Source organism: Oncorhynchus clarkii, chromosome 18 (genome assembly GCF_045791955.1).
Source record: "Oncorhynchus clarkii lewisi isolate Uvic-CL-2024 chromosome 18, UVic_Ocla_1.0, whole genome shotgun sequence".
Taxonomy (NCBI): Eukaryota; Metazoa; Chordata; class Actinopteri; order Salmoniformes; family Salmonidae; genus Oncorhynchus; species Oncorhynchus clarkii.
In genome coordinates this window covers 63,316,973-63,344,928 of record NC_092164.1, presented here as the reverse complement: position 1 = coordinate 63,344,928, position 27,956 = coordinate 63,316,973, and the positions used below count along the sequence as shown (strand labels likewise).

General features: G+C 43.3%; 1 protein-coding gene across 3 annotated transcripts; it reads right to left on the bottom strand.

Moving 5' to 3' along the window:
• Positions 1-59: 59 nt before the first annotated feature.
• Positions 60-26,950, bottom strand: LOC139373833 (thyroid hormone receptor-associated protein 3-like). 3 transcript variants are annotated; one of them, XM_071114903.1, is made up of 12 exons: positions 26,869-26,950; positions 20,484-20,635; positions 11,869-12,705; positions 10,470-11,108; positions 9,112-9,287; positions 6,375-6,486; positions 4,284-4,359; positions 3,319-3,482; positions 2,845-3,040; positions 2,755-2,808; positions 2,223-2,390; positions 60-1,951 (listed from the first exon to the last, which is right to left on the bottom strand). In XM_071114903.1, exons 2-12 carry the CDS (start codon positions 20,603-20,605, stop codon positions 1,712-1,714), a joined length of 2,784 nt encoding a protein of 927 aa, XP_070971004.1. In that variant the 5' UTR covers positions 20,606-20,635; positions 26,869-26,950; the 3' UTR covers positions 60-1,711. The 3 variants fall into 3 exon arrangements, with proteins under 3 accessions (XP_070971004.1, XP_070971003.1, XP_070971005.1); XM_071114902.1 differs by having other exon boundaries at positions 2,755-3,040; XM_071114904.1 differs by lacking the exons at positions 20,484-20,635; positions 26,869-26,950 and adding an exon at positions 13,621-14,489 and having other exon boundaries at positions 2,755-3,040.
• Between the last annotated feature and the right edge of the window lie 1,006 nt (positions 26,951-27,956).

The following is a 27,956-nucleotide window of genomic DNA, read 5'->3' as shown; positions in this document are numbered from 1 at the left end:
AAAACTTTACATGAGAAGTACTGAAGGAAGGAAAACGCAATAATTGACAAAAACAATTCAAGCGAACCGGAGCACGTATTTATTGAACATTTAAGAGTAGTTCAAAGCTCTGAAGTAAAAGAAAATGTTAGCATCGGTTTCAAATGTAGCATAAAAAAAAAAAAAATTAAATCACAGTCCTACAGTACAGGACAGTCTGGAGAGGCCAAACAAAGCAGCCCAGTACCTCACTAAACCCTACTCACCTGTTTAAACACCACCAACAATTATACTTTGACAGTACTTGCCACATACAGGGAAATGTTCTGTACTTCAGTACATCTTATGCCATAAACCTCAACAGTCCAAGTTTACATTTTGATGAAGGACTCCGACAAGCCCATAAACTGATCCATTTTCAAAAATGTTATTAAAACATACAGTATCCTATTTAAACACTTATCTCTCAAGATAAAGGCCTCAATAACAATATTGACTTTTTTTTTTAACTTACTTTTTAATTTACTCTGAAACAAACTATTTTTTGTCAGTCCTTTCATTTTACACAGTGAAAAACCCTTGCTTTAAAAACAGAAGAACATCCAGTATCAACAGGGGGGGGGGCACCACATACAAAACCTCAACCCCTCAAAACGTAGGAGAGCAGAAGTCTTGGCGATAATGAAAATGCTTAGGATATGATGAAGAATTCTCAAATGGGACAATGTGAGAAACTCTAATGGGGAGTTCCCAGTACCCACAGTAGGTTGGTCCAATGGGGTGGAGAGTTCTCAGTACCCACAGTAGGTTGGTCCAATGGGGTGGGGAGTTCCCAGTACCCACAGTAGGTTGGTCCAATGGGGTGGGGAGTTCTCAGTACCCACAGTAGGTTGGTCCAATGGGGTGGGGAGTTCCCAGTACCCACAGTAGGTTGGTCCAATGGGGTGGGGAGTTCCCAGTACCCACAGTAGGTTGGTCCAATGGGGTGGGGAGTTCCCAGTACCCACAGTAGGTTGGTCCAATGGGGTGGGGAGTTCTCAGTACCCACAGTAGGTTGGTCCAATGGGGTGGGGAGTTCCCAGTACCCACAGTAGGTTGGTCCAATGGGGTGGGGGAAGTTCGAGTCCAAATGGTTATGCAAATACCCTCAGAAACGTATCATTGCCCAAAACACACGTTTAGCTAAAGGCTTGCGTTAGCTAGTACAGCAGAACATTTGCACAAAATTAGAGCAATGCACATATATCACCATGTATGAATATAAACTTTAAGGCACAAATGCAAGTCATTTCAATGTCTTAAGACGGAAAATAATTTGTCCTTGAAGTTAAATCAATGTAGCTGCAAAACCATCACCATCGCAGACCCAGAAAACAACTGAAAACCAGTCAGCTGTTCGCAAAACAAATAAGCAAATACAGACAGATAAACAGAGACAAATTACTGGTAGTAATTAAAATAAAATAAAAGTATTGCTCTTAACTCAAGTTCAATTCAACATCTCTTTCACAACTTACTGAAAGTGGCACTGTCTCAACAATACGAAGACCAGTGTATCATGTACATTCTGATGTGACTGTGTGCAGGCTCCTATACCCTACACAGAGATGATCTCAGAGGATCAGATGACCTCTCACAAATGGACAGAAAGCTCTGGTGGTAGAAGATGGGTGAGGAGGAGCAAGAGGATGGAGGAGGAGGAGCAAGAGAAGTAACAGGGCCTAGTCCTCTACTACAGTTTGGAGGAAGCTGAGGGGTCTACGGCGGCCTGGTTGTCGTCTTTCTGGTCCAACTCTTTGTGGTGCTCCTCCTCCTTGTTCCCGCCCCCTTCCTCGCCTGTCTGGAACATGTCATGAGTCCACTTGTTGGGGCTTCTGCCCCCCTTGCGGTAGATGAAGCGACCCCTGCTGTGGGGAAAGACCCCTCGGCCACAGCTCTCTAGCCATGTCTTCTCATCCTCACGGTCATCATGCTGTAAGGTGGATGGCCAGAGAGAGGTCAGTGAAAACAACCACTGCACCAGCATCAGTAGAGGAACATGTTTTAACGTATTCATGTTCTATTAATGTCCCTGAGTGCTAAGAAGATCAACGATCACAATACTGAAACACAATTAAGACCAGGTTTCCATATTCAAATCAAGATCATCACTGGTCACATGTAGTGTACTATAAAAAAAGGAAAAGGGTGCCATTTCAGACAAAGAAATAATGTGTGCTAAAACAGGAAGTGGTGAAACTCACAAAGTAGTATTTCCTGCTCTTGGGGGTGTACTCTGGGTCCCAGTCCTCATCTGGGGGGCGCTCTGGGGGGGCGGCGTTCATATTAGGAGGGGGGTTGCCATTGCTGCTTGTGTTACCTTGGTAATTGCCTCTATTCCAACCCCTTCCTCCTCCTCTTACTCTGGGAAGCTGAAACCACCAGAACAAACTTGGTCAGACTATGGGCAACTTTACTCTACAGCCCCAGACACCGATCTTGGGTCAGTTTTGCTGTGGGAGAGAGAGTGGGAGAGTGAAAAAGACAGCTATAGGGGGGAAAGAACGAGGGAGAAAGAGTAGGGGAGAGAAAGCGGGAGGGGGAGAGAGGGAGGGAATGAGAGAGAACACTAGGAGCTCTCAGTTGGCTGTGGAGAAAAGAGGAATCAGGCCTATTGTCGGAGTGTTGTGTTTTTGAATGTCACTGATGTATATTACAAGACAATCAATCACATTCCAATTGTGCAGTTAGGCTAGGTGTAACAGTAGAATACACCGCACAGAGAGCAGAACTTACAAATCCTCCACCACTTCCACGTCCTCGGCCCCTATCCATGGGGCCCTCATAGTCACGGGGGGGACCCCTATCCATGGGGCCCTCATAGTCGCGGGGGGGACCCCTATCCATGTGGCCCTCATAGTCACGGGACCCGAAGCGAGGCTTACTGTAGCCCTGGTCCATATGCTCCATCTCCTCCCCCATCATGTGATCTTTACCTCTGAACCCTCCTCTGAAGGGAGAGGCAGAGGAGGAGGAAGAGGAGGAGGAGGACGGAGAGCGATCACGATTCTTCTTGTTTTTTCTGAGTGAAGGGTAAAGAGCAAATCTGAATTAGTCTCCATTTTGACTGCCTCTATAGTTGGGAGTGAAAAACAGGAAATCATGGATAAAGGGTGAAAATGTGTCACATATAGCTTGTATCACTACATTTTAATCAAAGATACAATTTAAAGGGATGAAAACATTGTCTTCAGGCAGATGGCTTCATTCTAACGCTATCGGCTCAACGGCCTGTCTGACGTAAGACAATGGGAAGAGACTATAGGGAGGTGATTTTACATTAAGATGTAATAAGCCTACTTTGATTTCTTGTGGCGTTTGGAAGATTTCTCTGAGGACCTCTCTTGGCTGGGTCCTTGGGAGCCCTTGCCCCCGTCCCGTTGCTCCTTCCCAGAAAACCTTTTACGGCGCTCTATATCCAGACGCAGGTCCATTGGGTCTGTTTTCGCTGTTCTACCCCGATCCTGTGTAGATGATATACAAGTGTTGTCTATGTTAGTGATCGCTTTCGCTTCGGCCAACACAACTTCTAATTTACCATCCCACCACTTATTAACTTTATCAACGGACGAAATATAATGAAGTAATGATGTCTTTTCACATACAAAAGTTTTTAAAAAAGACAGAACTTGTTAAACAGTTGTAGTTTTGGAGCCCATCTGCTGATGACACAAAACGCAGCCCTCCTGAGATATAAGGCCAACTTGATGATGCTTTTCTTTCAAATAACTAGAATGTTTTATATCAAAGTATTTTGTATGTACTCAAGTATAATGTGTGTTAATGGAAACTAAGTTAATCTTCTCAGGCTTCTATTAAACTGAGTAACTTGGCCAAGTAACAGACACACATTTACAGACAAGACATCTACACACCTCATAGTAAAACAGCAGCTTTTAAAAGATAAGATTTTCAAAAACACAAATCATTTGTACTGAACTTGAACACATTTTGCTTGTTTGTTTTGAGAAAAATACTTACAACGGCATTGCTTAGGGTCCCTTGAGATGCTTGGACACAGCAGCTTAAGTCACTTCCTGTTAGCCTTTGCTTGGGTGGGTACGTATGTACGTACATAACAGCTCAATAACCATATGATCTCTTAGGCTCGGGGGGGCTCGCTTGGCATTACAAAACACAACTGGGCTCTTTTGATTTAGACTCTTATCTCCTTTAAAAGAAAAGCACAAAGCTGAACACTGCTGCTTTGTTTGGATCGTCTCAAATCCCCTGTTTTACTTCAAATGCCAAAAGAGGGCGTTCACCTTGTAGCTGCAGTCCTCCAGCTCCTCAAGCAGGTGAGAGTGTCTGGTAAAAGCACTGGGGGAGACATCGATTCTCCTGGGAGGGGGACACAAAACAAAAAGGACGGTTGGATACAGCTACACTAAAACGTGTGTACTGGTCACACAACGGTCTCAAAAGAATATTCAATATTTCTCAAAACTATTTTGGAGTAACAGCGACACACACAACTTTATACATCCACATGGAATGTTTGATTTGTGTTAAATAAATCTCATGTCAGTCAAAAGGCAGACCTACAGGTAACTGCCAAAATAAGACAACACCAGCAAAGTGTCTCAACATGGAATTGGGCCACAAACCAGAATGGCTCTTTACTGCTGACCTACAAAGCATTACATGGGTTTGCTCCTACCCATCTTTCCGATTTGGTTCTGCCGTACATACCTACATGTACGCTACGGTCACAAGACACAGGCCTCCTAATTGTTCCTAGAATTTCTAAGCAAACAGACGGAGGCAGGGCTTTCTCCTATATCGCTCCGTTTTTATGGAATGGTCTGCCTACCTATGTGAGAGACGCAAACTCGGTCTCAACCTTTAAGTATTTACTGAAAACTCATCTCTTCAGTAGGTCATATGATTGAGTGTAGTCTGGCCCAGGAGTGTGAAGGTGAACGGAAAGGCTCTGGAGCAACGAACCGCCCTTGCTGTCTCTGCCTGGCCGGTTCCCCTCTTTCCACTGGGATTCTCTGCCTCTAACCTGAGTCACTGGCTTACTGGTGCTCTTCCATGCCGTCCCTAGGAGGGGTGCGTCACTTGAGTGGGTTGAGTCACTGACGTGATCTTCCTGTCTGGGTTGGCACCCCCCCTTGGGTTGTGCCATGGCGGAGATCTTTGTGGGCAATACTCGGTCTCGTCTCAGGATGGTAAGTTGGTGGTTGAAGATATCCCTCTAGTGGTGTGGGGGCTGTGCTTTGGCAAAGTGGGTGGGGTTATATCCTGCCTGTTTGGCCTTGTCATTGGATGGGGCCACAGTGTCTCCTGACCCCTCCTGTCTCAGCCTCCAGTATTTATGCTGCAGTAGCTTGTGTCGGGGGGCTAGGGTCAGTTTGTTATATCTGGAGTACTTCTCCGGTCTTATCCGGTGTCCTGTGTAAATTTAAGTATGTTCTCTAATTCTCTCAGAGGACCTGAGCCCTAGTACCATGCCTCAGGACTACCTGGCATGACGACTCCTCGCTGTCCCCAGTCCACCTGGTCGTGCTGCTGCTCCAGTTTCAAACTGTTCTGCCTGCGGCTATGGAACCCTGACCTGTTCATGGGACGTACTACCTGTCCCAGACCTGCTGTTTTCAACTCTCTAGAGACAGCAAGAGCGGTAGAGATACTCTCAATGATCGGCTATGAAAAGCCAACTAACATTTACTCCTGAGGTGCTGACTTGTTGCACCCTCGACAACTACTGTGATTATTATTATTTGACCCTGCTGGTCATTTATGAACATTTGAACATCTTGGCCATGTTCTGTTATAATCTCCACCTGGCACAGCCAGAAGAGGACTGGCCACCCCTCATAGCCTGGTTCCCCTCTAGGGTTCTTCCTTTCTAGGGAGTTTTCCTAGCCACTGTGCTTCTACACCTGCATTGTTTGGGGTTTTAGGCTGGGTTTCTGTACAGCACTTTAAGATATCAGCTGATGTAAGGAGGGATGATACATGAGAAATTTCATCATTTGGTGTTTTGTTGATGGTGGTGGAAAACGATGTCTCAGGCACCGCACCAGAATGTCCCGTAAGTGTTTAATGGGGTTGAAATCTGGTGACTGAGACGACCATGTCATATTGTTCAAATCGTTTTCATGCTCATCAAAACATTCAGGTGACCACTCGTGCCCTGCGGCTGGGTGCATTGTCATCCTATGAAGGCATAGGCATTTTTATACATGACCCTAAGCATGATGGGACGTTAATTGCTTAATTAACTCAGGAACCAGAGCTGTGTGGAAGCACCTGCTTTCAATATACTTTGTATCCCTCATTTACTCAAGGGTTTCCTTTATTTTGGCAGTTACCTGTATTTTCTACAATGTTGGTTGAGAATGACTTACCTGTGGATTTCTGGACTCTTCCTTTGTTTAATCATTTCCATCTCAGCGGCTTTTCTTTGGTACATGGCAAATCGCTCACTTAAAGTCATGCCTGAAGAGTGGAAATGTTGTGCTGGAGGACAGATACAATGTTTATATTTGGACACCACTAACGCAGACAATATTTACATACAGTGGCCTTCAGAGAGTATTCATACTCCTCGACTTATTCCACATTTTGTTGTGTCGCAGCATGAATTCAAAATGAATTAAATTGATCTAGACACAATACCCCATTAATGACAAAGTGAAAACATGTTGACATTTTTGCAAATTGATTGAAAAATCAAACGCATGCATCTCATTTACAGAATTTACATACATTGACATAAGTATTCACACCCCCTTTGCTTTGACACTCAAGTGCAATTTCCTTCGATCATCCTTGAGCCGTCGCTACAACTTGATTGAAGTCCACCTGTGGCCATTTTAATTGTTTGGACGCGATTTAGAAAGAAACAAAATCTGTCTATATGTATATATCTATCTATCTAGTCCCACTGTTGACAGTGAAAGTCGGAGCCAAAACTATACCATGAAGTCCAAGGAACTGTCTGTAGACTATAAAACAATGTTTCCAAGAGCACAGTGGTCCTCCATCATTGGGGAAACTGAAACAATACGGAACTACCCAGACTCTGCCTTGAGTTGGCCGTCCGACCTAACTGAGCAACTGGGAGGTGACCTTGGTCAGGGAGGTGAGATGGGAGAAGCTGCCAGAAGGACAACAATCTGGGATTTATGGGAGAGTAGCCTGATGGAAGCCACTCCTGAGAAAAAAAGTCATGTGAAAGACTCAAGAGCATAAGGCAAAAGATCCTGAATGCAAAGCACTATGTCTGGAGAAAACCAGGCACAGCTCATCACCAGTCTAACACCATTCCTAAAAATGAAGCATGGTGGTGGCAGCATCATGCTATGGAGGTGCTTTAGAGTGGCAGGGACTGGGAGACTGTTAAGGATAGAGGGAACAATGAATGGAGACAAATACAGGCACATCCTTGATGAGAACCTGCTTCAGAGAGCAAACATTAGATTGGGGAGCGAAGATGTACGTTCCATCCACACATGGACCTCAAGCATACAGCCAAAGCAATGCTGGAATGGCTTCAGAACAAGAATGTGAAAGTCCGAGTGGCCCAGCCAAAGCACAGACTTGAATCCCATTGGAAATACTTGGTTGTTCACCGCCTCTCCCCAGCTACCTTAACAGAGCATGAGAAAATCTGCAAGGAAGAAAACCCCCAAATATAGATGAACAACGCTGATACAGACATACTCAAAGCTGTAATCGCTGCCAAAAGGTGCCTCTACAAAGTAATGACTCATGGGTGTGAATGCTTATGCAAATTAGACATTTCTGTATTGAATTTTTAATAAATTCCTAACACATCTACACTTTGTCATTATGGGGTTATAGTGTATAGATGAGTGAGATTTAAAAATGTATATTTAATCCATTTTGAATTCAGGCTGTAACAACATGTGGTATAAATCAAGGGGTTTGAATACCAATCTGAAGGCACAGACAACCTTTCTTAGTCCGTGGACGTCTCCAACTCAGACAATTGTTTAAATTCATAAAGGACTTAAAGAATGTCGCACACCGAGTGTGCTGAAACAGTGGTTAGGTGTATCCATTAAACTGTTGGGAGCACAGCGTGACTTCCCTTCATTTGTATGCAGTTCACCCTCCTCCGTTAGTCAGCACCTCTACAAACGTCAGAGGTGCGTCAGCTCATCTTTTTTATACTTGAAAATGTTCTCACAATGCCGGAATTACGTCAAATCCTACAAAAGGACTAGTGAGTCAACACTCCATGGAACTACTGAGCATTCCGAATCCAAGCCCCACGGCCGTGTCCTCGTCAGTATCCGAAGCCACAGACAACGTCATGGTAACCAATAAATACCCTGTGTGAGTACCAAATGGAACACTATGCCCCATTATAGTGCACTATAAAAAGGGAATAATGTGCCATTTGGGATTCCGCCCGTTTTAATAATCAACCCATAGATCTGCTATCACGGACTTCATTCACCGAGTGGTTACTGTTTAGGTATTGTTGTGGGTCAGAGTAGGGCTGTGGCAGTCATAACATTTTGTCAGCCGGTGACTGTCAAGTATATAACTGCTGGCCTCATGGTAATTGAGTGTTAATTAAAATACAGTACCAGTCAAAAGTGTCAACACCTACTCATTCCAGGGTTTTTCTTTATTTTTACTATTTTTGACCACTATGCATAGCAAATGGAGCAAATGGAGGGTGCTTTTCTGTGGTTCATTTTCAAGCCAGCCAGGTTGTAAATATATACAAGCCTCCAGTTGTAAATATAAGCAATGAGGTTAATATTAGGAAACTTGAGAAAAATATAGTAGGCAAAGTTTATAGAAAGCTGATGGAACACTTCAGGCCATCACTCTGTTTTCTCAATTGCATAGCCTATAGAAATGTTGCACAACATGAGCTCATGCTGTCATGAAGTGTTTGATGACATTTGCATTGATGTCAGAGGGATTAGAGGGACCGTAGAGTGCTGAGTACCAGACAGTTAGCAAAATTTGGTAGGCTACTATTGACCATCAGCAGTATCAGAGCTTGGAGAAGCCTAATTACCGTGACTAAACGATCACGTGGAATCTGACTTCCGTCATGACTCGTGACCGGTAATACGGTCAACCATAAGCAGCGCTTACCTTTTATGTAGTGCACAATGGTGACAATATGCTGCGCAAACAGCTCGGAGGGGCTGCGTTGGAGTTGAGCAGCCTGTATGTGTTGAAAAATGGAGCGGAACTGTCCGGGATCTTTCTTACTGGGATGCACCAGATCCCTGGACAAACCACGCTCCTTAGTCAGACTTCCAGAGGAGCTGAGAAGAGAAAGACAAGCTGAAACTGTTGTGTTCAAGACCGTGACAGAGTTCCATAAAAAATGTTAACCCCTCGATCATATCCAAAACTATACGCAGTTAACTTTTTGAGACTAGGGGGGCAGTATTTTGATGTTTGGATGAAAAACATGCCCAAGTGAAACTGCCTATTTCTCAGGCCCAGAAGCTAGAATATGCATATAATTGGCAGATTAGTATAGAAACACTCTAAAGTTTCCAAAATTGTCAAAATATTGTCTGTGAGTATAACAGAACTGAGGAAAATCCAACCAGGAAGTGCCTCTTATTTTGAAACCTCTGTTGCATGCCTATCCTCCATTTAAAGGGATATCAACCAGATTCCTTTCCCTATAGCTTCCACAAGGTGTGAACAGTCTTTAGACATAGTTTCAAATGAGCGAGAATGATCACATCGTGTCAGTGTATAGCTGAGTGTCCCCAGAGTTTTGCATGCGCGAGCAGCATGGAGCAGACCTTTTCTATTCCTCTTCCTATTGAAAAAGCTACCGTCCGGTTGAAATATCGATCATTTATTGTAAAAACAACCTGAGGATAGATTATAAAAAACGTTTGACATGTTTCTACGAACTTTACGGATACTATTTGGAATTTTCGTATGCCCGTCGTGACCTGCATGAGCCTGTGGATTACAAAAACAAAACGCGCCAAACCAAATGGAGGTTTTTGGATATAAAAATAATCTTTATCGAACAAAAGGAACATTTATTGTGTAACTGGGAGTCTAGTGAGTGCAAACATTTGAAGATCATCAAAGGCAAGCAATTCATTTTATTGCTTTTCTGACTTTCGTGACCAATCTAATTTGCTGCTAGCTGTTTGTAATGTTTTGTCTGCTGAGAGAGATGTCCTTACATAAACGCTTGGTTTGCTTTCTCTGTAAAGCTTTCTTGAATTTTGACATGCCAGGTGGATTAACAACAAGATAAACTGTGTTTTGGTATATTCCACTTGTAATTTCATGAAAATTAAATATTTTCAGTAATTTAACTTGAATTTGGCGCTCTGCAATTCAGCGGATGTTGACGAAAATGATCCCGGTAACGGGATGGGTGCGCCAAGAAGTTAAGAACTAGGCCAGTTTCAGAAACTATTAACCATCCAAACAGTCTGTTGATGGACACCATTGGTGATGCTGCTTACCTGGGCATTTCATCAAATGTGTTGATACTGTGCTCCAAGCCCTCCCTCTTCCCAGAGGACCGGGGTAGGTGTGACTCCAACCTATTGATGGGGAACAGGGCTAGGGGCCTGTCCTTCTCCCCGCTGCCTGAACCCCTAGGGGGCACTGCTGCGCTGACGGGAGATGGACTCCTCCTGTTGCTCTTCTCCTTCTTCTTCTCCTTCCTCTTGGACTTCTCTTCTTTCTTGGAGGCCTGCTTGCGGCTGCGGTAAAGCTCCTCTTCCATGTGCTCCAGGTCTTCATCCACGTCTTCGGCCGTGTCTCTCCGTCTCTCCCCGTCCTTCCCTGGGGGGTAGTAATGGGGCTCGTCTTCCCACTTCCCAAACACATCCCGTGTTGTCAGGGTGGCTCCTTTGGGCTTGACCACCTCCTCCTCCTCCGCTCTTTCAGCAGCCTGAGACTTGAGGAAGGCCTCTTCGGCTCTTTCCAGGAAGGGCAGAGACTTATCGGCCTTGGAGCTGAAGGAGGCTGCTGTTATGTTGAAAAGGCCTCCTCCAATCTTGCTGTTCCCTTTCTCTCTGCTGTCTCCGTCCTGGCCATTCTCCCATTCTGCTGCCGCCTGCTGCTGCTGCTTTTTGTTCTTGTTTTCTGCCAAGAACCTGGGCAATCAGACAGAGAAGCATATGGACCTTTACATTGTGTTATACAAAGGAGAATGTTGATTCAAATCTATTATCGTTACAGAATCCAGATTTTCTAACAGGGCGTTGATATTAAAATGAAAGACATTTCATCACGTGGTAGAATGTTGGATGATCTAATGAAACAAGACTACACAACCACAGAAGACTGACAATACCAGGGAATGACATTGAACACTTAGAATAGACTGACCAGGACTCATATTGTAATAATGATACTTACTTGACCATCACCTTTTAAATTAGAGGGATATCATGCTGCTGGAGGGCCAGTAGGAGGCACCCTTTCCTCTGGTCCCCCCCAAACATATTCCAATGCTCCACGGCAGTGATTTGGTGGTGTCCTGACTCTCTATGGTTACTAAAGCGCCCATGGCACTTATTGTAGGGTTGTTAACCCTGGTGTCCTGGCTAAATTCCCAACCTGACCCTCATACCATCATGGCCACCTAATCATCCCCCGCTTCCAATTGAGTCATTTCCCCCCCCCCCCCGTAACTATTCTCCATGTTGTTGCTGTAAATGTGTTCTCTGTCAACTTACCCAGTAAAATAAGGGTATAATAAAAAATGCAGAGGACAACAGCAGTGACTTTTTCAATTTTGGTATATGCATTTAAATTGAGAAGTGGCAATGGCATCCATTCTTTTAAATCTATTGTAGCTGTGCAGACTGAACAATCACAAACTGGAAAGAAAAAAGTGAAAGGGGAACATACTTTTTGAAAGCAGAGGAAATAGCAGTCTTATCGTCTGCTCTGGTGGGATCCTCCTTGCCAAAGAAACCAAACCCACTGGTGGAGGCAGTCGGCCCGGCCTTGGTGGAGCCTGGTGGGCTCTTGGTAGAGGGAACACTGCCAGTGCTGCCCATGGTTCTCCACAATGACCCTTTGGGGTCCGACTTCCCCTGTTTGGCACCAACAGCCGGACTGCTGCATTTGGGGCTGTTGTTATAGTCACTCAGACCCTGCCATTTCCCAGCAGAGGCCTTATCATGACTGCTGCCTTCTCCCCCTGGTCCTCCTACCTGCTCCGCAGCCCCTCCCCTCTCCTCCTTGGCCTCTGCTGGTGTGGTCTTGTCCTTTACATCTTTAGAGCCAGGCTTCCCTGAGCCGGGGCTGCTGCGGCGATTCCGCGGGGAAGAGGAGTGGGAAGAGGAGCTGTGGTGCCGCCGGGACCGACGGGAACCCCTGGAGGACGAACGATCGGAGTATCGAGACCGGGAATGGCTGCGGCTGCCGGAGCGTTTCCGGGGCGTGCGGGACCGAGATCTCCCCCTCCTGGGGCTGTGAGGACCGTGGTGGTCCTGGTCGTGGGGCGGCCCGTCCCGGTAGCCCCCCCCCTGCCAGTTGTTGGCTCTGTAGCCGTAGCTGTTACCTCCTCTCTGGTAACCCTGGCGAGGGTAGAAGCCCCGGGTTCTACCGCGGAAGTAAAAGGGTCTGCGGAAGCCACGGTTGTAGCCCCTCTGGTAACCCCGGTTGTTCTGGTAGTCTCTGGTGGGATAGTTCCTGCCGTGGGACGGAGAGTGAGATCTGGAGCGGGACCGTGACCTAGAGCTAGGAGAGAATTCTGTTAAAGATACTGTGTAGCCAAGTCAATGTTGGTATCACTTTTCAGAAGGTTGCCTAAACATTAAAAACAGTAAACATATGTACACCTTGAGACAACCCTGTCTGGTTAAGTTGGACTGAGTAGGAGTATACAGTCAGAGTAAAATAATAAAATGGTTTTGTGTTGGCAGCCTGCACCTCGCCAACTCAGGTGTGCCCTTTTTCATTCTCCAGACAATTCACTCAGAGAGAACAGACTGTCAGGCTAAATAACCTACAGCGTCGGTTTGTTAACTGGCAGTGGTCCCAGTGGATGGGACGGAGGGACTGCGTTAGAGTATTCTGTCCACTTGGAGGAGCTACTAAACCACACACTAGCGCCTATTAAAAAACACAGCCAGGGACCAACGCAACCAGGATCCTCCACCAACCTTTTCCCTCTGAAGACACTCAACATTCAAACAACTTCACTTCAAGGTGCCCTTTGAGTAACGTGACGGACAGAGAAGGAGAAATCCCCAATCAGGCATCATATGGAATACAACATGTTCATACTGCTTATCCTGTGACATTCTCAACCAACAAACGAAGACGTAGCCAATATATTTGGTTAAATGCTGGAGGTTTTAGACATGAAGACTATTACCTCCACCACATATAAAAGGATTCTAACATTGGTGCTTAAATCCATGGAAATAATGTGAAGCAGAAAAATAACAGTAAAAGTAGCGTCCCCATAGTACATCGGCACACTACTCCTACAAATCCAGGAAAAAGCAAAGTAGCAGGCACATTTTAGAAGGACGAATGTGAATTAGAACGACAACCCAGACAGCCAGTGAACAGGATATTGGTTTCTACCCAAGTACCGCAGTGGGAAAAACGGCCAAATCCAGTGTATAAAATCCCCCATCCACTTACCTCTTGAGCTTTTTCATTGAAAGAGTCTGGGAGCTGGTGTTCTGAGCAGTGAGCTACATAGCGTACTCACAGTAGTTAGTGAGGGACTCCCTTTATCTGACGAGTGTGTGAGTGGAGGGACTGGAGCAGTGGAAAGAGTTGGGCCAAAATGGGAAAGCATTTCTACTCTAATCCCTGTAGGAGGAGGGAGTGGGAAGAGGGTGTTTGACCTGGCTAGGCAACACTTCCTCTCCTTCTGACACGTCTCTCTCTTTGTGAAAGCACTTCCAGCCATTACTTTCCTTTTGGACAAGTCATTTATTATGTACGGCACTTGTCTTGTGCATTGGGGCGGCAGGTAGCCTAGTGGTTAGAGCGTTGGACTGGAAGGCTGCAAGATCAAATCCCCGAGCTGACAAGGTAAATCTGTTGTTCTGCCCCTGAACAGGCAGATAACCCACTGTTCCTAGGCCGTCATTGAAAATAAGAATTTGTTCTTAACTGACTTGCCTAGTTAAATAAAAAAGGGTACCATTTTTTTTTTTATAAAATAATTTCACCGAAAGAGGTCCCGAGCATCCTGTTATCAAGCCACTGTATGGCAAAAACACACAGTGGCTTGAGGGGGATCAAACTTTAACAATAGCCAATCAATAAAAATTAAATGCTCAGTCATATAACTAAGTTGAGATGTAACCAACACTGGGCCCATAATTCCTCATGGAAGTCATTACAGACGCACAAAGTGCTGAATGCTGTTTGACCTCCCTTCTCCAGGGCAAAGAACTGACCCAAATGATGACTCATCTTAAAATGATGTAAGTAACAAAAGGATGATTCAATAATGAATAAAACGTATGGGTCACTGACTGCATGTTATGTAGGTGCATTAGTTCATTCTGTCTCAGTTCAAAACAGAAGACTGATGGGAAATAGATTGTATAATATAAAATGTATAATATAAAATGTGTTTTCTGGTTAAGAGGCGGCCATTTTAACCCCATCATAAATACGAAGTTACATTTTTATCCTAGCAAAGAAAAAGGATAACAATGAACCTTTTCCTCAACAGTGTACCAATAGTATATCTTAAAAAGGTGCAACACAGGATTTAATTTATTTGCATTGTCATTTCAGAAAATGTCCATAGTGCTAAAATGATGTCACAGTATTACTTAGGGCTGGGCGATATATCGTATTCATTTGAATGTATGATTTTGATCGCAATGCCTAACTGTTATATTGCATGAATCCTGGTTGTTATTTTTATGAGCATTTATGTTCGTTGTTCTCATGTTATCTTTTTGGTCTTGTCAGCTTTGCTCTTCTGTGCTGTGTGGACCTTCCAATTTACACCAGAAATTAGAATAGAATGACGAAGCATCCACTGAACCAGGACCAGCTCCTACCGCCAGGCCGCCGATACAGAGGCCAGAAATCCTTCATTCCCACACTGAATTACGGACTGTATCCATGTGTTGTCTGCTGTAGTTATTGCTTGTGATTTATGTATATATTTATGCACCCATTGGTGATGTAGTGCTTATGTTTGTTGATTATGCAAGACAAACTTCCCGAAAACGGACACACAAATAATTATATTGGATGCTCACGTCTCCGCAGGCGGCAAGCTTCTGTCCAAAATAAGTCCACAGAAATGCATAGGGTTTATTTTTGTGAGGGTGAAACATGTCACGTCACGTCGCCTCTTCCTCTCTGCTCACGCTCACCCCCCCCCCCGGCACTCACAAAGGTGAGAGGTCACATCTTCCTCTGACAAGCGGCTTCAAATCGCTATTTGCATTTGAGGTTTGGTCCAACAGAATGGTTCATATGATCACCACAATGGAGAAAGAAGTTAAGCTTTCTACCGACACGCTTTCATGTCTCAACTCCTCAAATTGTGCACAGAGCAGACACTACTACCACAAGAGTATGATGATTCTGGAAAATTAATGCTCAGTTTGTCACACATGGCACTGCGGTACCACTATCAGCATTTTGGCTAAATACTGTTATAATAGCTGTCTAAACGTGCAATAAGCATGAAAAAAAATGCATTTGAATGAGGAATTGGCAACTCGTTCTCATTCTGAGAAATAAGGTAATCCACTTGCTTTCAACATGTTAAAAGTCCACGGGCTAGCATGCTGTTCAAACAGCTGGAGACAGAGGGGTGTGTTCTTAACAATTTAACTGTTTTACCTTGTTACCTAGGAAATAGATGCAAGTTGGCTAAACTTGAAATATTAAGATTAGCTGGCTACTCACTAGCAACGTGGACTTCAGCTTGGGAGATTGTTTAAATGAGACCCCTGTTCATTTTCTATAATGCCTGCTACAAGAAGTTAGCCATTATTTGTGAATGTGCATTATGCAAAGTTCTGGTTAAATTTGTAACAAAATGACTGGCAGCTTCATTGAATAGTACCCGCAAAACACCAGTCTCAACATCAACAGTGAAGAGGCGACTCTGGGATGCTGGCCTTCTAGGCAGAGTTCCTCTGTCCAGTCTCAACGTCAACAGTGAAGAGGCGACTCCGGGATGCTGGCCTTCTAGGCAGAGTTCCTCTGTCCAGTCTCAACGTCAACAGTGAAGAGGCGACTCTGGGATGCTGGCCTTCTAGGCAGAGTTCCTCTGTCCAGTGTCTGTTCTTTTGCACACCTTAATCTTATCTTTGTATTGGCCAGTCTGAGATATGGCTTTTTCTTTGCAACTCTTTCTAGAAGGCCAGCATCTTCACTGTTGACGTTGAGACTGGTGTTTTGCGGGTACTATTTAATGAAGCTGCTAGTTGAGGACTTGTCCCTAGAATTTCTAAGCAAACAGCTGTAGGCAGGGCTTTCTCATATAGAGCTCCATTTTTATGGAATGGTCTGCCTACCCATGTGAGAGATGCAAACTCGGTCTCAACCTTTAAGTCTTTACTGAAGACTCATCTCTTCAGTGGGTCATATGATTGAGTGTAGTCTGGCCCAGGAGTGTGAAGGTGAAAGGAAAGGCTCTGGAGCAACGAACCACCCTTGCTGTCTCTGCCTGGCCGGTTCCCCTCTCTCCACTGGGATTCTCTGCCTCTAACCCTATTACAGGGGTTAAAACTGGTGCTCTTTCATGCCGTCCCTAGGAGGGGTGCGTCACTTGAGTGGGTTGAGTCACTGATGTGATCTTTCTGTCTGGGTTGGCGCCCCCCCTTGGGTTGTGCCGTGGTGGAGATCTTTGTGGGCTATACTCGGCCTCGTCTCAGGATGGTAAGTTGGTGGTTGAAGATATCCCTCTCATGGTGTGGGGGCTGTGCTTTGGCAAAGTGGGTGGGGTTAAATCCTTCCTGTTTGGCCCTGTCCGGGGGTATCATCGGATGGGGCCACAGTGTCTCCTGACCCCTCCTGCCTCTAGTATTTATGCTGCAGTAGTTTGTGTGTCAGGGGGCTAGGGTCAGTGTGGAATATTTGGAGTACTTCTCCTGTCTTATCCGGTGTCCTGTGTGAATTTAAGTATGCTCTCTCTAATTCTCTCTTTCTTTCGGAGGAGGACCTGAGCCCTAGGACCATGCCTCAGGACTACCTGGCATGATGACTCCTTGCTGTCCCCAGTCCACCTGGCCGTGCTGCTACTACAGTTTCAACTGTTCTGCCTGCGGCTATGGAACCCTGACCTGTTCATGGGACGTGCTACCTGTCCCAGACCTGCTGTTTTCCACTCTCTAGAGACAGCAAGAGCGGTAGAGATACTCTCAATGATCGGCTATGAAAAGCCAACTGACATTTACTTATGAGGTGCTGACTTGTTGCACCCTCGACAACTACTGTGATTATTATTATTTGGCCATGCTGGTCATTTATGAACATTTGAACATCTTGGCCACGTTCTGTTATAATCTCCACCCGGCACAGCCAGAAGAGGACTGGCCACCCCTCATAGCCTGGTTCCTCTCTAGGTTTTAGCCTTTCTAGGGAATTTTTCCTAGCCACCGTGCTTCTACACCTGCATTGTTTGCTGTTTGGGGTTTTAGGCTGGGTTTCTGTACAGCACTTTGAGATATCAGCTGATGTACGAAGGACTATATAAATACATTTGATTTGAGAGGCGTCCGTTTCTCAAACTAGACACTAATGTACTTGTCCTCTTGCTCAGTTGTGCACCGGGGCCTCCCACTCTTTCTATTCTGGTTAGGGCCAGTTTGCGCTGTTCTGTGAAGGGAGTAGTACACAGCGTTGTACGAAATCTTCGGTTTCTTGGCAATTTCTCGCATGGAATAGCCTTAATTTCTCTGAACAATAGACTGACTAGGTTCAGAAGAAATGTATTCGTTTCTGGCCATTTTGAGTCTGTAATCAAACCCACAAATGCTGATGCTCCAGATACTCAACGACTCTAAAGGAGGCCAGTTTTATTGCTTCTTTAATCATATGAACAGTTTTTATCTGTGCTAACATAATTGCAAAAGGGTTTTCTAATGATTAATGAGCCTTTCAAAATGTTAAACTTGAATTAGCTAACACAAGGTCCCATTGGAACAGAGGAGTGATGGTTGCTGATAATGGGCCTCTGTGCGCCTATGCAGATATTACTTTAAAAATCAGCCGTTTCCAGCAACAATAGTCATTTACAACGTTAACAATGTCTACACTGTATTTCTGATCAATTTAATGTCATTTTAAATGGAGAAAAAAACTGTAAAAAATTAATTAATTAAAAATACATTTATAAGTGACCCTAAACTTTTGAAAGGTAGTATATACAGTGAGGAGAACAAGTATTTGATAACCTGCAAAATCAGCAGTGTTTCCTATTTACAAAGCATGTAGAGGTCTGTAATTTTTATCATATGTACACTTCAATTGTGAGAGACGGAATCTAAAACAAAAATCCAGAAAATCACATTGTATGATTTTTAAGTAATTCATTTGCATTTTATTGCATGACATAAGTATTTGATCTCCTACCAACCAGTAAGAATTCCGGCTCTCACAGACCTGTTAGTTTTTCTTTAAGAAGCCCTCCTGTTCTCCACTCACCTGTTGGAACTCATTACCTGTATAAAAGACACCTGTCCACACACTTAATCAAACAGACTCCAACCTCTCCACAATGGCCAAGACCAGAGAGGGTGTAAGGACATCAGGGATAAAATTGTAGACCTGCACAAGGCTGGGATGGGCTACAGGACAATAGGCAAGCAGCTTGGTGAGAAGGCAACAACTGTTGGCGCAATTATTCGAAAATGGAAGAAGTTCAAGATGACGGTCAATCACCCTCGGTCTGGGGCTCCATGCAAGATCTCACCTAGTGGGGCATCAATGATCATGAGGAAGGTGAGGGATCAGCCTAGAACTACACGCCAGGACCTGGTCAATGACCTGAAGAGAGCTGGGACCACAGTCTCAAAGAAAAAAAAAATAGTAACGCACTACGCCGTCATCATTCTTTGGGGATGCTTTTCTGCAAAGGGGACAGGACAACTGCACCGTATTGAGGGGAGGATGGATGGGGCCATGTATCGAGAGATCTTGGCCACCAACCTCCTTCCCTTAGTAAGAGCATTGAAGATGGGTCGTGGCTGGGTCTTCCAGCATGACAACGACCCGAAACACACAGCCAGGGCAACTAAGGAGTGGCTCCGTAAGAAGCATCTCAAGGTCCTGGAGTGACCTAGCCAGTCTCCAGACCTGAACCCAATAGAAAATCTTGAGGGAGCTGAAAGTCCGTATTGCTCAGCGACAGCCCCAAAACGTGAAGGATCTGGAGAAGGTCTGTATAGAGGAGTGGGCCAAAATCCCTGCTGCAGTGTGTGCAAACCTGGTCAAGAACTACAGGAAACATGATCTCTGTAAGGTTTCTGTACCAAATATTAAGTTCTGCTTTTCTGATTTATCAAATACTTATGTCATGCAATAAAATGCAAATTAATTACTTAAAAATCATACAATGTGATTTTCTGGATTTTTGTTTTAGATTCCGTCTCTCACAGTTGGAGTGTACCTATGATAAAAATACAGACCTCTGCATGCTTTGTAAGTAGGAAAACCTGCAAAATCGGCAGTGTATCATACTTGTTCTCCACACTGTGTGTGTGTGTGTGTGTGTGTGTGTGTGATATATATACACACACATACATATACAGTGAATCGTCCATAAGTTTGACAAAATTAGAGATTATTTTTTTTTTAGTACTTGCCTATTGATTTCTCCAGCCAGAGCTGCTTCAGTTATCAAACTGGGAAAGCTGTTCAGACTTTGTAGCTGTGTTATCTAGCATAAATCGCTCAGTGAGAAAACAAGCACTGAAGTGTGTAGAAAATTGTACTATCTAAACCCAATGCAAAATATTTTTTTAATAACAAAGTCACTGTGAAATATATTTTCAGTAAATAACACAAAATATTGCTTTTACAGCGGTTTAAAGTTGGTGGACCAAAACCAAAGTTGCTTTTGTTCCGCCAGCTGCAAACAGTTGTAAAAACAATATTTTTGTGTTATTTACTGAAAATATATTTCACAGTGATTTAGATTAATTGACTTTGTGGGAAAAAAGAACCTAGTGAACAATGTAGAATTTCAGCAATCAGGAAATGTGCGATTTCCACTAGATAATACACCCAAAGTCAGAACAGCTTTCCTCATTTGACAACAGATGTCGATCCAGCAGGGGAAAATCAAATATCACAGCCAAACACAACACTGGCGAGTAATTCATAAATGTGAAACTATCATTCCACTATTAGCACCAGATATATTATGGACATTCTGAAATTACAATGCAAAAAATGTGTAGCATTCTCATGGTAGGCATATATGGCAAGTATATGTCCCAGTAATGTATGGAAAACACGGTTTGATGACAAGTCTCCATACACTAGAGGAAGGAAGTGATTATAAACTTCACCTGTAGCGGTGCTTCCTGGATCTGGAGCGGGAGCGGCTTCTGGAACGAGACCGCGTGCAAGACCTGGACCTGGACTTTGATCTGGAGCGGGTCCTTGCGGGGCCATCTGGCGCTTTAGACATCTCCACTGTCAGGCCTGTCTAGAGGTTTACCTGTCCAACAACAAGAGGGATGAGTGATGTTGGTATGCACTGGTAATACACTTGGGTGTTTTATACAGTAACAGTATCCAACCTGTTTGTTGACCAAACTAAGCACAGAGACCATATAAGCAAAGATAGTTATTTAAAAAAAAAAAAAAAACCCAAGATAGACCAGAGAGTCATTTCCAATGGGAGCAAATTAATTAGTGGGCAAAACAAGCAAGGGGGTGGGCAGAGCCAAGCACGAGCTAGTGAGATCCTATTGGCCTGTTTAAGCATTAATTTGCTAATTTCCATTAGGGAACGCCTACTCTGAAGTGCACGTGTGCAATAACTCAAATTGCCCTTGCACTCCTAAACACACTTTTTAAAACTTTGGCAAAGGGTAATGTCAAAAAAACACAGTCCACTGTTACAGATCCTAGTGACAGTGGTGGTGTGGAGGGGGCAATGTGAATAGTCTGGGTAGCCATTTGACTAGATGTTCAGGAGTCTTATGACTTGGGGGTAGAAGCTGTTTAGAAGTCTCTTGGACCTAGACTTGGCACTCTGGTACCACTTGCCGTGTGGTAGCAGAGAGAGCAGTCTATGACTAGGGTGGCTGGAGTCTTTGACAATTTTCAGGGCCTTCCACTGACACCACCTGGTATAGAGATCCTGTGTTGCAGGAAGCTTGGCCCCGGTGATGTACTGGGCAGTATGCACGACCCTCTGTAGTGCCTTGCGTTTGGAGGCCGAGCAGCTGCCATACCAGGCAGCGATGCAACCAGTCAGGATGCTTTCGATGGTGCAGCTGTAGAACCTTTTGAGGATCTGAGGACTCATGCCAAATCTTTTCAGTCTCCTGAGGGGGAATAGGTTTTGTCATGCCTGCTTCAAGACTGTCATGGTGTGCTTGGACCATGTTAGTTTGTTGGTGATGTGGACACCAAGGAACTTGAAGCTCTCAACCTGCTCTACTGCAGCCCCGTCGATGAGAATGGGGGCGTGCTCGGTCCTCTTTTTCCTGTAGTCCAAAATCATCTCCTTAGTCTTGAGCCCATTAGCGGCTACCCAGACTACTCTTAGGTAGAACCAAGAAGTAGAACCAGACACCATATAAGGTCCTGACATGCTGACCACACCGCTCACGTCATGTGCTTGTTGCCAAATACATTTACACATACATGTTATTCAATCATTGCGCGTGCCAACAAGCGTCTGCGTTGCCAAGCGCTAAAATAGAAGTATGTTCTATGTGAGACGCTGAACGCGGTGCACGTCCTGCCTCTCCCATCTCCTCATTGGTTTATCGAAGCAGATAACCAAGCAGATAACCAATGAGGAGATGGCACGTGGGTATACCCACGCGGGTGATTGAAAGATGAACGGAGGTCGCTCGTCGTCGTGGTAATACTATGTAAGTTAGATGCCAATCGCCATATAAAGTCCAAAGAAAAAAAGGAGGTTAGATGACTAGAAACAAGCTTGCAACTGCAAGCTAGCTAGCTAAATTGCCATAAATGTTTAATGCTTTTCGACCTGTCCTCAAATTAAAATAATTGGTTAGTTTTGATATTTCAACCTGCGTGTCGTGATCACGTTTGGTGTGGGGGGGGGGACATATCAAATTACGCGCGTTCGGTTTGGGTATGATGTGAGGTAGAACAAGGAAGTGGACATCCTTGAAATAAAGACAACTAAATATACAACTAGATGTACCTGTCCAACAGGAGGGATGGGGTGATTTAAGTATAAACATTTGTGTTTTATATAGTGCTCAAACTTCATGCATGCAGACAAAAGTAGACGAGCCTAGAATGAGGAAGTTATTAGCCTAAACACAAATCTACATTAAAACTAGCTGGTGAGAAAAAGTTATTTAGCAAATAAACAAACGCATTACAACACAATTTCACACTGTCAAATAAAAAAAACTCACTACAAAATGTCCGACATAATGAGGAAAATCATCTCTACACAGTCACAATTGTGGCCCCCAGAGATTTCTTGGAGCCTATCAGCAACCAGAAGCCAGAAGGTCCTGCTGCTCTGTTGGCTTGTCCTCTGGAGACCTCATCATCACTGACTGACTATGTCCCAAATGGCACCCTATTCTCAACCCGAGTCCTATGGGCCCTGGCCTAAAGTAGTGCACTATATAGAGAAATGGGTTCCGTTTGGGACACAGGCTATTTCTAGAACTGTTGAGACCTCAGGTCTGGAACAGTGACTTGACAACTTGTCCCCTGTCAACAAGACCCACTGCCCTCGCCTGCTTGACCCCCTGGCAGTCGCCAGTATCCCCAAAAGCCCCCCCCCCCCCCCACCACCAAATGACCTTCACAGTGCCCGTGGAGAAAAAGTCCAAACATGGCTAAAAATAGAAGCTACACAATGTCAGAATCTATAACAAGACAGTTGAGAGAATGGCTTAGAATGCCTTTTAGCAACAGTTTGTCTTCATTTTGCAGCCATACCCATAATGCATGGTAGTGTGGGCGGGGAGTGAAGAGAGACTATAGAACCATTCCGGACAAGATACACAGCCTGTGGAAACTCCATTGGGGGGGGGGGGGGGGTAATGTCAGAGACACAACCTACAGTGCATTCAGACCCCTTAACCTTTTCCACATTGTTACGTTATATCCTTAATCTAAAATGGATTAAATAATGTTTTACCCTTCTCATCCATCTACACACAATACCCCATAATGACATGGCAAAAACAGGTTTAGAAATGGATATATAAAACATGAAATATCACATTTACATAAGTATTCAGACACTTTACTCAGTACTTTGTTGAAGCACCTTTGGCAGCGATTACAGCCTAGTCTCTTCTTGGGTATGATGCTACAAGCTTGGCACACCTGTATTTGGAGAGTTTCTCCTATTCTCTGCAGATCACACACACACACATAAGTGCATTTCTTAAACTGTAAAGCAACTCATCTAAAACTCCGGACCACTCAAAACAAAATGTTGAATGAAGAAATACAATATTTTTTTTCCAATAACACTAGTATTGCTAGCACTGGTTTCCAAAGACTTATCAAAATGTATCCATTACCAGTAGAGAGACCGCTATGCCCAAATGGGTCCAAGAGAGAGTGTCAGGGGTCAAGTGCTCTGCGTTTTCTAGTTTATTGCTAAGAAAACAAGATTCTTTCAAATACTTGAGAGGGGTTAACTGTAAGGTAGCCTACATGTAGTGTCTTCAGAAAGTATTCACACCCCTTTACTTTCCACATTTACGTGTGTTACAGCTTGATTATTACATTGAGATTGTGTGTCACTGATCTACACACAATATCCCATAATGTCATTTAAAAAAAATGCAAAACTGAAATTCAATAAGTAGTCAAACCCTTTGTTATGGCAAGCCTAAATAAGTTCAAGAGTAAAAATGTGTTGTATAGACAATAATAGAAGTTAACATGATATTTTAATAACTACCCCATCTCTGTACCCTACAAATACAGATAATTGTAAGGTCTCTCAATCGAGCAGCATATTTCAAGCACAGACTCAACCACAAAGACCAGGGAGGTTTTCCAGTGCCTCGCAAAGAAAGACATCTATTGGTAGATGTGTAAATAAAATAAGATAAAATAAAAAGCTGGATGCTGAATATTCCTTTGAGCATGGTGAAGTTATTAGGCTTTGGAAGGTGTATCAATACACCCAAATACTACAAAGATACAGAAAGTCCTTTCTAACTCGGTTGCCGGAGAGGAAGGAAACTGCTCAGGAATTTTAAAACAGTTTAATGGTTCTGATATGAGAAAACTTAGGATGGATAAACAACATTGCAATTATGCCACAATACTAACCTAAATGACCAAGTGAAAAGAAAGAAGTCTGTACAGAATAAAAATATTCCAAAACATGCATCCTGTTTGCAACAAGGCACTTAAAAGCTAGAATATTTAACTTTTTGGGTGACCCAACCAAATTCACATAGATATTTGAGTTGTACACCTGTCCCTCTCATTAAAAAGCAAGTCTAAGAAGCGGTAGATCTGTTCTATATGCACTATTTCTATGCTTCCTGTGCTTAAGATTTGTTATTGCATCTTTTACTTTCTGTTTTGTACACCAGCTTCAAACGGCAAAAAATAAAAAAATAAAAATAAAAAATAAAAGTTATGGAGAAAAAAATCCACAGTTCACATGATACACTACACAATGATTGCTGGTTTTGTCAAACTTTACTGTTAGAAATGTAGCAACTAGGAAATGGCGGTGAGATTTCTGCATATTGCACTTTTAAGTAACACTGCAAACAATGTGGCAAAGACATACAAAGAGTTATGTTCTGGTCAAATCCAACACAAGTATGTTGGTGGCCAGTGGTGGAAAAACTACTACATTTTCATACTTGAGTAAAAGTAAAGATACCTTAACGACTCAAGTAAAAGTTACCCAGTAAAATAGTACTTAAGTAAAAGTCTAAAAGTATTTGGTTTTAAATGTACTTTAGTATCAAAAGTATGAATGATAAAAAATTCCAGACGGCACAATTATTTATTTATTTTTACGGCTAGCCAGGGTCACACTCCAACACATCCTTTCTAAGCAAAACATTTGTGTTAGGTGAGTCCGCCAGATCCGGATGACCAGGGATGTTCTCCTGATAAGTGGGCGAATTGTGTGGGCTGCATCATGTTATAAGTATGCTTGTCATCGGTAAGGACTATGGAGTTTTTTAGGATAAAATTCAATGGAATACAGCTACAGGAAAAACCCTTGATAAAAAGCAGACTGAACCAGGTTTCCAACAGACACTGGGAGACGAATTCACCTTTAGCAGGACTATAACCTAAAAACACAACCCCTAAAATACAAGGCCAACTCTACACTGGAGCTGCTTACCAAGACGACATTGAATGTTCCGGAGTGTCCTAGTTACAGTTTTGATTTAAAAATCAGCTTGGGAATCTAGGGCAAGATTTGAAAATGGCTGTCTAGCAGTGATCAACAAATCAATTTGACTGAGCTTGAATATTTTTTTAAAGAATAATGCAAATAGCATACAATCCAGATGGGTAAAGCTCTTAGAGACTTACCCAAAAAGACTCAGCTGTAATCGACGCCAAAGGTGCTTGCTTCTACAAAGTATTGACTCAGGGGTGTGAATACTTATGTAAATGAGACATTTCTGTATTTCATTTAAGAAATTAGCAAAAATGTCTAAAAAACATGTTTTCACTTTGTCATCATGGGGTATTGTGTGTAGTTTATTTAATACATTTTGAATACAGCCCGAGTACAAAATGTATTGAATAATCTACAAAAAAAAAATGTGGACTAAGTCCAGGGGCATTAATCAATCTTTGTACTTGCTCATAGCACACAGAGAAGCACCTTTATGAAATAGGAATGTAGCCTAATGTAGGTAGTCAGTTATAAAAGTGGTATTTCCTGTCCAAGGAACAACAAATATGGTGCGCTGCAAACCTACTTACTAAACAGGATTCACTTGATCTCACAGGCTGAATCTAGACGTTGTCAATGTTGCACTAGGCCTAATGCCTGCCTATTTCTCTAACCAAAACAGTTCTGGTCCAACACTGAGCTCTATAATGAGAGTAGACATAAAATAAGCAATATTTTGGGATTTTATCAGTGGCCGGAGACAGTCAGTGGAGCAGGGTGAGGGTAACTAGGTAACATTAGTTAGCTTCCTTGACTGACCATTAAAAACGTCAATAGCAAAAATACTGGTTTGTAAAGCAAAAAACGTTTTCACTTAGCTCAGACTTGTTTGACACGAAACTAGCTAGTTTATTTATAATCTAACCAAGTAATGTTTGCAACAACAACAAAAAAAAGCTAACAACAGTTAGCAAGCTGACTGGCTTGCTATGCTAGCCAAACCAACCCCCCAAAAACACCGAATAGCGAGTTGCTAAGGACAAGGACACCCCATATTTTACCTAAACTACACGACGGCATGTCTTTTATTTTATGTAAAATACATTTCTGAGATATCGTAATGTAAAAACGATATCCACCACTGCCGTACACTAACGTTAGCTGCCAAATGTGAGCCACATTTTGGTCGCCTACTACGCAGCAGTGGCTATCGAGGTCAAATTTCCTTCCTGGATTTGTCCAATCTTGAGGATTGCGCCCAACCTCAATTGATTTAAAAGGGCATAGTATTAGTTAAAAGCACGATACTAATCAGACACTAACTATTGTAGGCTACTACTGTGAAATATACTAACTGAAAACCTGTTATGGCATGTTCTTACCTGGTAGGAAGCAGTTTCTTGGGCGCGAAATAGCCTACAGTCAGTCTGCACTGTTCACTTTACCAGTAATCTGAATGAACATGCGTCCAACCCCCTTTTGCTTCCTACTTGAACATGTTGCAATCAGTTAGCTAGCTAACGGTACCTGTCCAAATGATCTGTCCCTACAGAAAAATAAAGCATGACTTAATTGACAATCCTCTAATTTACATATTGTTAAATAACAGTAGTAACAGTCATAAATATTAAATAAATATTACATATACATATGTAATATTTATATATATATAGAAAATACCATTTGGTTTAATTTGATTTGTTTGCTCGTGCAAATCACTTAATATATTTACTCCATCAACCCAACAACAAGCTCACCAAAGGGGGTCAGATTTCCAGCTGAGGATGTAAACATTCCAGCAAGACAAACGTAGACATCCACATTCCATTCACGCATTCCAATGCCCTTGACCCTGTCATCACTTAGTATGGTTCGATAAATAAAAAAGTTTACAAGGTTTCAGGATAAGTGGGTAGGCAATAGATACCATCCAATTAGCCAACTAGAAACAATAACCTGTTCTCTTCCAAAACATGAATAACTTTTCTATTACTGGTTATTCAATAGGTCCTTTAGTTTGTCAGTGTCACATAATAGCTTCCATCCAATCTGAACAAATGGAACAACTTCACATACCACTGTGAGGACTGGAGAAATCTGTAAACCCGAAAACTAGACTGAAAACGTACTGCACATCGATGAGGCCAACAGGAAGCTTAACTTGATTTGTGTCCGGTACATAACTGTACATAACTTGCACGTAGCAACACACTATTTTAGTCAGAGCAGCTGACATAATACCCCTCAACCCAATTTGTGTGTGGGGTGGAAGAGAAGACGAAGCCTCCGGGCAACCTGTTGGGTGATTCTGCTCCCTGACACCATTTGGTGTTAGACAAGAGACACCGTGCATGCCTGTAGAATTTACAAAAATATTTTAACTACAGTCTTTACATTATATTGTTGTTGTGATGTAAGGCTGGGATTAATCTCCTCCACCAGCTGGTTCTCTCTTTATATGCGGTAGAAA

Excerpts from the sequence above, each read along its gene's own strand:
- LOC139373833 (XM_071114902.1), bottom strand. The coding sequence starts at position 20,605 with ATGTCTAAAGCGCCAGATGGCCCCGCAAGGACCCGCTCCAGATCAAAG. Across the intron at positions 4,360-6,374 it reads AAGAGTCCAGAAATCCACAG|GAGAATCGATGTCTCCCCCA; the intron begins GTAAGTCATTCT and ends TCCCCCTCCCAG. Across the intron at positions 1,952-2,222 it reads AGAGCAGGAAATACTACTTT|CATGATGACCGTGAGGATGA; the intron begins GTGAGTTTCACC and ends TCCACCTTACAG.